Source organism: Anastrepha obliqua, chromosome 1, assembly GCF_027943255.1.
Source record: "Anastrepha obliqua isolate idAnaObli1 chromosome 1, idAnaObli1_1.0, whole genome shotgun sequence".
Taxonomy (NCBI): Eukaryota; Metazoa; Arthropoda; class Insecta; order Diptera; family Tephritidae; genus Anastrepha; species Anastrepha obliqua.
The window spans coordinates 2,022,197-2,034,643 of record NC_072892.1 but is presented as its reverse complement, the minus strand read 5'-3'; the positions used below and the strand labels follow the sequence as shown (position 1 = coordinate 2,034,643).

Below are 12,447 nucleotides of genomic sequence, written 5' to 3'. Positions count from 1 at the left end.
TGGTCTCTTCGACCATTCAAATAAAATGGAACGTTGGGAAGATGTTTGTCTTTATCTATATTATTTAAGTAAAATTTAACGTAGAACTAAAAAAAAATTATTTCCAACTAACTATTATGCTCCAATATATTAATTTTTCATATTTTTTGTTTAAACAATGAAAAAATTAATTGCACAATATAATATTGGTAGAAGTTACAATTTAGAGCATACAAAAGAAAATCCTGTTGGTTACATGGCAATTCATTCAGTCCCTATGAGATCCGAGGTCAAAACCCCCGGGCGCTCCACTATCTATAACGTCGTCCGTCGCCAACATGGAAAGGTTTAATTTTCGCAGAACTTTTCTCTCACTCCAAGTGACGCTTCATCGGATACTGTAATCGTCCATGCACCATACGTTAGGACGGGCATGATGAGAGCCTTGCAGAGTGTGAGTTTTGTTCGCCGAGAGAGGACTTTACTACTCATTTGCCTACTTAGTCCAAAGTTGCACTTGTTGGCAAGAGAGATTCTACGTTGGATTTCCAGGCTGACATTGTTATCGGGGTTAATGCTGGTTCCTAAATAAACCTTTCAAAACCTTGAAGTCATAACTGTCAACAGTGATGTGGGTGCCAATACGCGAGTGCGCCGACTGTTTGTTTGATGACAGAAGGTACTTCGTTTTGTCCTCGTTCACCACCAGGCCCATTCGCTTTGCCTCTTTATCAAGTTAGGAGAAGGCAGATGTGTAACCTCCAGTTAAGTTTATTACCTATAATCATACCCAAATATTTTGTCTTTGTATCGTGGTGAATTTGTTTATTCTTTATGAATGTTGGGTTGCATTGTTTTCTTCTCTTGTGCATGTGACGTGGGCGGTTTTATCTTAGATTATTTTAATTCCCATTTCTCGAGCCATTGAATGGTGTTAAGTAATTTCTGAAGTTCATAAGCAGTCTTCCTTGGATCTTTGTCTGATGCTAGCAAGACAGTATCGTTTCTGTTAAAGAGTTCTATGTTACCGGTGTAGGGATATCAGCTGTACAAAGAAGGTAAAAACGCGGCCCAAAGACACTACCTTGCGGTATACCTGCTTCCATTGTTAGTAAAGGGTGCTTTTTTTAGAGGTTAGGTTTTCAAGATGAAATAAAACGTATATAATTTAATGTTATGGCCAAGAATTTAGCTTTAATATAAAGATAAGGGACGGACTGCCGGCTGAGCTATTCAAACATGGCGGCGAGGAGCTGGTAAGGTGCATGCATCAGCTCCTATGCAGAATATGGTCGGATGAAAGCATGCCTGCCGATTGGAATTTAAGTGTGCTCTGCCCAATCCATAAGAAGGGCGATCCTGCAATTTGTGCCAATTACCGCGGGATTAGTCTTCTAAATATCGCCTATAAGGTTCCAGCGAGCGTATTGTGTGAAAGGCTGAAGCCCACCCTCAACCAACTGATTGGACCTTATCAGTGTGGCTTCAGACCTGGAAAGTCTACCATCGACCAAATATTCACAATACGCCAAATCTTGGAAAAGACCCATGAAAGAAGAATCGACACACACCATCTTTTCGTCGACTTCAAAGCTGCATTCGACAGTACGGAAAGGAGTTACCTGTATGCCGCTATGTCTGAATTTGGTATCCCCACAAAACTAATACGGCTATGTAAGATGACGTTGCTCAACACCAGCAGCACCGTCAGAATTGGGAAGGACCTCTCCGAGCCGTTTGATACCAAACGAGGTTTCAGACAGGGTGACTCGCTGTCGTGTGACTTCTTTAACCTGATGTTGGAGAGCATCGTACGAGCCGCAGAACTTAATCGCTTAGGCACACTATTTTGTAAGAGCGTACAATTGTTGGCATATGCCGATGATATCGATATCGCGCTGTTAGTTCTGCCTTCTCCAAACTGGATAAAGAGGCAAAGCGAATGGGTTTGGTGGTGAACGAGGACAAAACGAAGTACCTCCTGTCTTCAAACAAACAGTCGGCGCACTCGCGTATCGGCACCCACGTCACTGTAGACAGTTATAATTTTGAGGTTGTAAAAGACTTCGTGTATTTAGGAACCAGCATTAACACCGATAACAATGTCAGCCTTGAAATCCAACGTAGAATCTCTCTTGCCAACAAGTGCTACTTTGGACTAAGTAGGCAATTGAGCAGTAAAGTCCTCTCTCGACGAACAAAACTAACACTCTACAAGACTCTCATCATGCCCGTCCTAACGTATGGCGCAGAAGCTTGGACGATGACAACATCCGATGAAGCGACGCTTGGAGTGTTCGAGAGAAAGATTCTGCGTAAGATTTTTGGACCTTTGCACGTTGGCAACGGCGAATATCGCAGACGATGGAACGATGAGCTGTATGAGCTTTACGACGACATAGACATAGCGCAGCGAATAAAGATCCAGCGGTTTCGTTGGCTGGGTCATGTCGTCCGAATGGATACAAACGCTCCGGCTTTGAAAGTATTCGATGCGGTACCAGCTGGTGGTAGCAGAGGAAGAGGAAGGACTCCTCTGCGTTGGAAAGATCAGGTGGAGAAGGACTTGGCTTCACTTGGTGTGTCCAATTGGCGCCGGTTAGCATGAGAAAGAAACGACTGGCGCGCTTTGTTAATCTCGGCCAAAATCGCGTAAGCGGTTATCGCGCCAATTAAGAAGAAGAAGAAGAAAGATAAGGGTTTGCCATTATGTTTTAAAAATGATTTCGGGCAAGTGGCCGCCGCGGCTGGCTCGAATAAATTCCAGCCGAGAGGCCCAATTTTCGACCACTTTTTGCAGCAATTGGGGCCGTATGTCAGCAATAACGCGCCGAATATTCTCTTCCAAGACGTCAATCGTCTCGGGCTTATCTGCGTAGACAAGCGACTTCACATAGCCCCACAAGAAATAGTCCAGCGGTGTTATATCGCACGATCATGGAGGCCACGCCACAGGTCCACGGCGCGAGATAATGCGCTCACCAAAAGTTTCCTTTAATAAATCGATTGTTGCGTTGGCTGTATGGCATGTAGCGCCGTCTTGTTGGAACCAAAGGTCGTTCACATCAACATGGTCCAATTCAGGCACGAAAAAGTCATTAATCATGGCTCTATAGCGCTCTCCATTGACTGTAACATTATGGCCGGCTTCATTTTTAAAGAAATATGGATCAATGATTCCCTCTGCCCATAGAGCACACCAAACAGTGACTTTTTGAGGATGTAACGGCGTCTCAGCAATGGCTTGTGGATTATGTTCACCCCAAATGCGACAATTTTGCTTATTGACATACCCATTCAACCAAAAGTGAGCTTCATCGCTGAACAAAATTTTCTTCGATGCGTCGCGCGAACCGAACCATTATTTTCGTAATAAATTTGCACGATTTGCAAACGTTATTCAGGTGTAAGTCTATTCATTATGAAATGGCAAACCAAACTGAGCATAAATCAAGTGACAGCTGTCAAAAAGACCATCTACGAAAAAAGTAGTGCCAACTTGAAAACCTAACCTCTAAAAAAACACCCTTTATATAAGTTAAGAGTGTTTGTATATTTTCGAGAAATGCTGCTTCACACGTTCGTTTTTTATCGATGTCTTCAAAAGTGTTATTCCTAACTCTGTGAATTTGGTGGAATTAATTTCATAGTGGAATAAATGTATAGTGTTTTAGTTTTACTATTATTTTACTTGTTTTACAAAATATTTTAGTTGTATATTTCATTTTTAAAACTCATCAACTTTCCTTAACTCCTTGGCTCCCCTCAAGGTTTGTTGTTCTGAGGCGACCAGCGATCAATTTTGAAGGCGTTTTTCTCGGAACCAGGCCTTCCAAATTGGTAGGCGGCACAACTCGCGCAATTTTTAACCGAACAGTTTAAAAGTTTAATTGTAATTAAAAATGTTGATTGTCTAACTCAACTTAGCTTTTTTATCTAAAGTTAAAAATTAGGCTTCCTATAAGCATATTGACCCTTAACACTGTTGTTCTTTTTCCATGTTTCAAAAAAAAAGTAAAACAAATGGAGTGAAGAGCAAACGGCTACAAATATGTATATAAAAAAAAGCTTAAAAAATAAGGACACTATAAAAAAAGATATCGAAAAAGAAAATGGTTCACATATAACCAGATTATCTACTTTTAAAAGCTAAACTCCCAATCCGTAATTCAAAAGCTACATTATCCATAAAAAATGTCTCTCCCGAAATCCGAGAATACAAAATGATCTTAGAATATAAAGAAGCCGTTTTCAGTACAATCCTGCGTTTTCTGCCTTATCGATAATTTTTATTACGATTGTAAAGAGAAACTTTAAAGTACAATGCACTCGCGATAATACTAACTAATTAAAATCAGACCTGTTCAGTTTTGGGAGATTGTTCATATTTACGAAAGGCAACTAACTACATTGAAAAATATTCTATTTAATTAGTTTTGAGAGATTTTTGTTTTATTTAAAACCGCAAAAGAAACGTTGTTTATTCATTTTTTTACATTTAACAAATAAAAAATTAGTTACAGTCAAAAAGTTTTTCATACTTAAATTCAAGCTTTGTTTAACCCTTTCAATACTAACGGGACACATACGTCCCAATGAATGTTTTCGTTTTACTAAATGCCAAATATTTCTTTGCATCGCTATGTATTTTCTTCCCATCAGTTTTTTACGAGATATACCATCAATTATGCTCCTTATGACCCGTTATACTTTGTATTTTTCTCTACACATGTTTTGCATTCGCAGTTAAATCGTAGCACGTGCTAGGTCAGTAAGTGGAAAAACGACAATTATAGATCTACTGAGTGTTCATTACGGGTGGGACAATGTTTTCCCAGGACATTTTCTCAATTCCTAGAAATAATTTCTTTATTTATACAAGAGGACATACTATTTAGATCACTAGTAATAACTTTTCATGGTTAAATATTTTTTCCCCTTAAAAAAATCCGTATTGAAAGGGTTAATTAAAAAAAAAAATTGAGTTGATGTCGAAAAAAAAATCAGTAATCCGTTTTTGTTGTTTCTTTTGTTCAAGTATCTTAAAAACTGCCTGTTCCCTTAGCTTCTTCAACACATTTGAGTCCCATTTATCAACCATTTCAGTCTCAGCCCATTCCAAAGTTTTACTAAGTATGTCAATAGCTTCCTTTGATGTAATCGTCTTTTCCGGCTTCACAGAACAGTCATCATCATCGTCGGAAATTTCCTGTATTTCATTGTCATTGCATTCAATAGCATCATCGTTCCATTCTCTATCGTTGAAAGCAGTGAATTCAACCCAAAGTGAAATTTAAAAAATAAAAAACAAACTTCTTTAACTAACGGTTCTAAAACACAAACCTCAGGTCTCAAGTGTGACAAAAGATTGGCTGCACCTTCCTCCAAACCCCTTACATTCATAATTAAGTTGCTTCGAAGAACACTCAAAGGAATGTCATATTCAGGATCCTCTTGATTTTCTATCGTACTTAAGACATTGCTCCAGCATTTGGATAGCACAACAGCATCTACGTTGCTCCATGCAGATTCCAAGGTAGCAATCGCTTCCTTAAGCGTCATTTGCTTTAGAGCCTCAAGCAAATCAAACCCTTTTGCTGCAACAGAAGCCAAAAGACTGTTTCTATAGTAAAGTTTCGTAATCCTGATGGCATTTTGATCCATAGGTTGTATAAGAGGGGTGATATTTGGTGCCATAAACATTGTTAATATGCAGCCGTCTTCAGTTATTAGTTCATCCTCGGGTGGATGCGATGAAGCGTTGCCAATTAAAAGGAGAGCTTTCATTGGTAATCCATTTTCCATCAAAAACCCAAATAAATTTTATGAGTTTTACCTACTGAAAAAAAAAATATGAAAGCTTACCTCAGGTATGAATGAACGGCGGAATCAATCTTTAAAAATAGGGCAGTCAAATAAACTGGGCAGTCAAAACCTTTAAAACAAGAGCCTTGAGTTGATGAGATCCTAACGCATTTGAACAACACAAGAAAGTTGCTCTTTGCTTTCCATCTTTGCATCTGAGGCAGTTTTTTCTAACGATTACACATACGTCTTTTGTGGCAAAAGTTTCCAGTATAAACCGAATTCATCGGCGTTGTATAGTTGCACACGACTTGACCCAAGCTCCTCTATTTTCATCTTTAACGCCTTTAACTAACTGCGGCTGTGAAGATAGTTTTTTCCCAAAAACTTGGAGCACGCCATATCTCTTCCAATAAGAATTGAAGGAAGGAAATATGGAAAGAAATGAAGTAATAATAATTCGCATGCGGACTGTTGCCATAACTTCTTACAACCTCAGTAAACGTCGTTTACGGATTTCCCCCAACTGTCTATGAATAGCAGTAGCAAATTGCGGAATTAAATTAACTATTGCTTCTCATAGTACATAAACAAACCAAAAATACTAAAATATTCCGCTAAACCAATTTCTATGAAGAAAAACTTTTCAAACCAATCTTGACAGTTGATTGTCAATCTTGCAGCTTATTTGCCATATGTGAACGGGTAGATTAAATTTGTAGATTTATTGCTAATCACTGCAAACTTCAACGTACTTTTAGACAATACGACGAAGATTATGTATGCCCGTCCTGAATTATGTAAAAAAACATTACCCTTTAAGGGTTCAAGCCTTTTTTTAATTAATTTTTTCTTGATCATTTTGCAGAATCAAAATTTTTTTGCACTAAAATTGGGTGCAGCTTTGGTGAAACAAATGTAAATAACAAAGAAAGCACAAACAGAATCTGTGAATATCCCATTATGTCCCCTATAAAGACCTAAAATGAGTTATTGGTCACTTTATTTTTGTGCAAATCCTCGGACTACCTAACTCAGCTGTAATAAGTATTGAAAAATAGAGAAAAAAACATTTGCCTTGCTTTCAAATGAGAACACAAACTGATAAAGCTTGCAAAACCATGTTCTCCAATAGCTTTGTTTTATTTGTGTCTCTGAGTTATATATAGAAACACTTACATGCACGTACATACACGCATGCAAGTGCGTATGCAAAATTTAAAAATCTCATTAAAGTCTCTCATTACTTGTGGCAAGGGTACACAAACAACAAGAATAGAAGAATTTTAATTTCAGAGAGAGCAAATGATGCAAATATTTGCAAGCTCGGATTATTTTTTATAATTTTACAACACAAATATTAAACCTGCTGAGCGATAAGAGTTTATTTTGTTACAATGAATTTAATGATGATGTTTCTTCGAATTGTTTTTATTTTAATATACATTTTACTAACTTCGTTTGTTTTTGTTTATTTTATTCACTTGCAGGCCAAGATGAATGACCATCACAGCAATTTGCAAAAAGGTAAGAATCAAATTTTTATATTTTAAGTACAGGCAAATAAAATATAAGCAGACGTAAAATCAACTTAGATTTTCAATTATTAATGCTTCTTTATTCTTCCTCTTATTAATTGGCGTAGTTTATTAATTATCAATTTCATCTCATTTCCACAACTGCCTTCAATCCGAAAAACAGGGCGAAGAACATCCAAATCCTACTCCACTTGATCTCTCCAACACAAAGGCTGTCCTCGTTTGCCTTTGCCCACACCAGTTGGTGCAAACGGCATCGAATACTTTCAGCCCTGCATCGCTTGTGTAAAATAGTTAAGCCATAGCCGCTGGAGCTTTATTCGCTCCACTATGCACTAGACCGGAGTGAAATACGTAAATTTTTTCAAATCATATCGTAATAGCAGGGAAAAGTTGCTACATATCAATACAAATTTAGGAAAAAAAAAGAAATTTCAAATCGGTTAATATCTTCCGTTCGCGCATTGCATTTAAAATTTACAAATTTTATCCCAAATCTAGCTGATTTACGAAAACTTGTAGAAGTTGTAAATGATTAAAGATCGAGCTCCCTTTTTATACATAGCACTTTCAGCATTGAGTAGTAGATTTTTAATTTACTAATCTATCCATTTCTGTGGTTCTGAGCGATTAACTTTTACCAATTTTACACCAAATCTACTAAGGAAGCCTATGCCAAATGAGGCTTGCGTGAAAGCGGCTTACGGCTACTACAACACGTCTGTGCTTTAGATCGTCTTCCATATGGTTACTTGTATTCCATCGTCTTTCTTTTCATTTTGCTTTTGATTCTGGCATACCGATAAACGAAGTGAACGGAAGAGCCAGTACTCTCTGGTCATTACCAGTTCTGCTTTCACTCTTGTCGAACAGCGCTGTTTGGTCAAAAAAAATTCTATTCGATGTTCTTTTGAATTACATAGTTTACACAATTACTTAACATTAAATCTCTTGAAACATTTTATTCATGTCTCTTACTCGTAAGGACATACACTGCCCATTTTTTGGTGCACCTAAACCACTGCTGTCATCGGTCCCTCCCACTAATACCGACATTATACAATGTTGGCAAGAAGTGAGGTACAAAATGTCAGTAGAATCATCTGCTGCCAGTTCTGGTCAGAAGTTAAGCTTCACAGTTGTAGCAGATACTGTAGCTCATCAGACTGAGTCCCTTTATTCCAAGGCTTCGATTCCAATAGTTTCCCACACAAGAGTTGTACAAAAGATTAAACATCTACATGATCGATACTACACTCTTCGTAAATCTTATTCAAGGGACAAAGACACACCTGAGAAACAAAAGAAGTACAATGATTTTATTGAACAATCTTCAAGTACATTATTTGACATTTCGTCCTGCAAGTGCGAGATGACACTCAATTGCTTTTGTCAAAGAAGCTTTGACAAGTGTATTTGTCCCAGGCCGGTAACTATCAACTGCACATGCCCTAAAGATAGAAAGATACCGCCATTAGAAATCAAATTTCTATATGCTCAAAGATATCTCGGACAAGGAAAGATTGGGACAGTAGATACCAAAGAAACTCAAAAGCTTACATTAAAATTGCAGAGAAAAGCTCGTCACTTAAGTCAGACCAACTTACCTGGACCTTCTTGTAGTAGTATTGATTCTGAAACAGAGATAACTCCTGAAGTTGACAATGATAAGAATGATCCCGATTTTCAGACCCCACGCTCTATTTCCTCTCAGTCAGCAAGTTCAAAAAATGCACAGATGCGCTTATCACTTCCAGCAACGGCCTTAACAAGTGATCGTTTTGGAGTATCTGATAGAGCAGCAGCAGCTATTGTGTCTAGTGCATTTAAAGACGTTGGTCTTACAACGGACAAAGATACTTCTTTTGTTGTTGATCGAAGCAAAATGAGAAGAGAAAAAGAAAAATGTAGACTAAAACTTATCGAAGCGGGGAATGCAATAGAGCAATTAAACGATCCGATGTGTGTGTATTTTGATGGCAGGATGGATGACACTTTAGTTTTAGTTGAAAAAGGAAACAAACGTTATCAATCTATAAAAAAGAAGAGCACATTTCAGTAATAGCAGAACCAGGCTCAAAGTACCTTTGTCATTTAGTACCTACTTCAAAAAGTGGAAAGGACACAGCATACAGCATTGTAAATTATTTTGAAGAAAATGGTATAAATCAATCTAATGTTGTAGTGATTGGATGTGATGGTACGTCAACAAATACTGGGTGGAAGAATGGTGCAATAAAATTCATTGAAACGCGTTTAAAAAGACCACTACAATGGGCTATCTGTCTCCTCCATTTTAATGAATTACCTCTGAGGCATCTAGTTGAAATACTTGATGGTAAAACAACAGGTCCTCAGTCTTTCAGTGGGCTTCTTGGCAAACAGCTGGCTAAATGTGAATCTTTGTCCATGGTTGCTTTTCAGAGGATTGAATGCTCTCTTCCACGAACGCTTGTCGCAATAAGCTTAAGTAAAGATCAGAAATACTTACATGACATTGCCATTGCTATTGATGCTGGTTTTTGCTCCCCAGATCTAGCAAATCGAGATCCGGGACCAATATCACACTCTCGTTGGTTGACAATTGCAAACAGGTTCCTACGATTATACATTTCTTTGCAGGAGCCATCTAAAAATCTCATTCAAATTGTAAAATACATTTTGACTGTATACGCACCTCTATGGTTCGAAATCAAAACAAATTCGTCAATAGTTGACGGACCTAAACATATTTTAGAATGTATTAAAAAATGTAGAATCTTATCTTCAGAAGTCCAGGCAGTAGTTCATAAGGTTATTCAAACAAATTCCTTTTTTGCCCATCCAGAAAACATTCTTCTCTCGATGGTGGTAGATGACAGAGAGCATGTCCGCGATCTTGGATTGAGGCGAGTTCTGAAAATAAAAGAAATCCCTTCAAAAGACAAAAATATTAGAAACTTTTTGGTTCCTAAACTGAACTTTGAAGCAAATGAATATTTTGAGTTAATTAATTGGTCTGAAATGAAATTTACCTGCCCCCCAATTTTAGACAGCCTTTCTTCTAAAGATATCTTGCAATTAATTTCTGATAAATAAAAACCTAAATTAACCATAGATTTAACAAATATTCCATGCCATACGCAAACTGTGGAGCGTTGCGTAAAACTAGTAACTCAAGCGTCCTCAAAAGTGTATGGGAACGAGAGACGTGATGGGTTTATAAGAGCAGCACTCACTTCTCGCACAGTTATGCCTCAATTTGACACTAAAGCAGACTTTGCCACTCCCGAATAAATAATTTTTCATCTTTGGTTGGTTGGTTGGGAAGGGAGTGGGTGGAACTCGTAGTACAGTCACCTTCACGCGGTGAGTTCTGAGTCGTCCAAAAAGGGCGGGCCAAGAGCTGTACAAAACTTCTTTAAGATAGTGTGGTTAGTGGGCGCGCTAAGAGGGGAATAATTTATTCTACTTATATACTCAAGAAGACTTATACAAAAATTAAAATAGAGAAACTAACCACCCGCAATTACGTAAATTTATACAAAAAATGACATTTTCCACTTCTTTTCAGGGGCTGTAGGGGCTTTGATAGAGCGGTAGACGTTTTTCTTTTCAAACTATACCTGATGTTGTAATAGTCTACAAAAAATGAACTTTATCTAACATCATTTCCACCTCTTACAATTTTTCGAATATTTGTTCAATTTATTATAAAATTTGTAAATTTTAAATGCAATGCGCGAACGGAAGATATTAACCGATTTGAAATTTCTTTTTTTTTCCTGAATTTGTATTGATATGTAGCAACTTTTCCCTGCTATTACGATATGATTTGAAAAAATTTACGTATTTCACTCCGGTCTACTATGCACGACAGAGAGAAAAATGAGGTGGTACCGCTACTTTGCTTTCAGCGTATTTAACAATTTCTGCTGATTTTCGTGACGCCGCACTGGTGCAATTGGTGACCAGCTTGACTAGACTACCATTTTCGTAACTTGAAATAGCATTTGCTTTGTATTTTGCTCCAAGGTCAGAGGTTTAATTTTTTCTTCCTCACATTTTCTTTTTTAATTGAAATGCGATCTTTACAATTATGTAAAATAAAAACTTCTTAAAAAGTAGTTCAATAATCTCTCGGGTTTCCTTTGTTTTATCATCTGGTCACATTGTGGGCGACTGCGATTATTGTTGCTGTTGGTGCTTATTCGTGTGTAACATTTCTTCGCTTTCATTATATTTTCTTCCTAGTTTATTTTTCTTCTTCTCCTTCGAGCAGTCAAAATTCTCTCTCTCGTAACTGCAATGTTACCTAGTTTTGGATATAAAAAATTAATAAAATGGCCATTTAAGGAAAACAAAATACCAAATTTTTATTGAATTACTTAAATAGCTTTTTATGCGTGCCAAATTTTCTTTAATGTGTGCGTTTCTTTTTTAATGTGCTATGGTTATGTATAATATCCCGCATTTTTGTATTTAAATCATATGTGAAACAAATTTCTAAAAAAAGGCTGAAAAAGACTTTTTTGCTACAATTGAGGTTATGTAAAAAGATAAGGCACTACGTTTTCAAAAAGATCGTTATGGTTTCTACAGTATTATCTGGTATTCTTATAATATTATTTTTACTATGAATACTCCTCTATGGTGTTCGTATTCCGTAAATTCAAAGGCTTTGTAAAATTTGCAAGAAGGTTTTAAATGTTAAGAAGAGTTGAGAGCAGAGGATCCAATATTCTTGCATAACCTCAAAAGAGGCAAAAAATGAGATTTGCACATTCCAAACATCAAACATTATAAGAATAAACGAATTTTCAAGAGCACTAATGCCTTTTTAGCATTTTTTTTTCAAATTATAAATTTTTTTTAAACTTACTATACAGTTTGGTTAGATTTAAAATAAAAAAGAAACAAACACCAAGCACGAAAATTTCGCATTTTTTGCTAAATCTTTCTCAAAGCCTCCAAAGGCCGCTTCGTCGGATGTTGATTGTATATGTAATAATTTCTTAATCCACAAGTAAACAAATCTTTTACTACTTCAAAATTATATTCAACTAGTAACTAAGACGTGGTTGCCAAGACGCAAGTGCACAATCTTTTTGTTTGTTGACCGGAGGCAGAACTAAAAAAGGCAGGC

At 37.0% G+C, this 12,447-nt stretch overlaps 1 protein-coding gene across 1 annotated transcript in view; it reads left to right on the top strand.

Moving 5' to 3' along the window:
* The window catches only part of LOC129235517 (zinc finger protein rotund-like), a 104,551-nt gene that overhangs the window by 84,382 nt on the left and 7,722 nt on the right, over positions 1 to 12,447 (top strand). Inside the window, exon 4 of the mRNA XM_054869404.1 lies at positions 7,275 to 7,311. Within this exon, the coding sequence (XP_054725379.1) occupies positions 7,275 to 7,311 (37 nt within the window). The remainder of the gene's footprint in view (positions 1 to 7,274; positions 7,312 to 12,447) is intronic.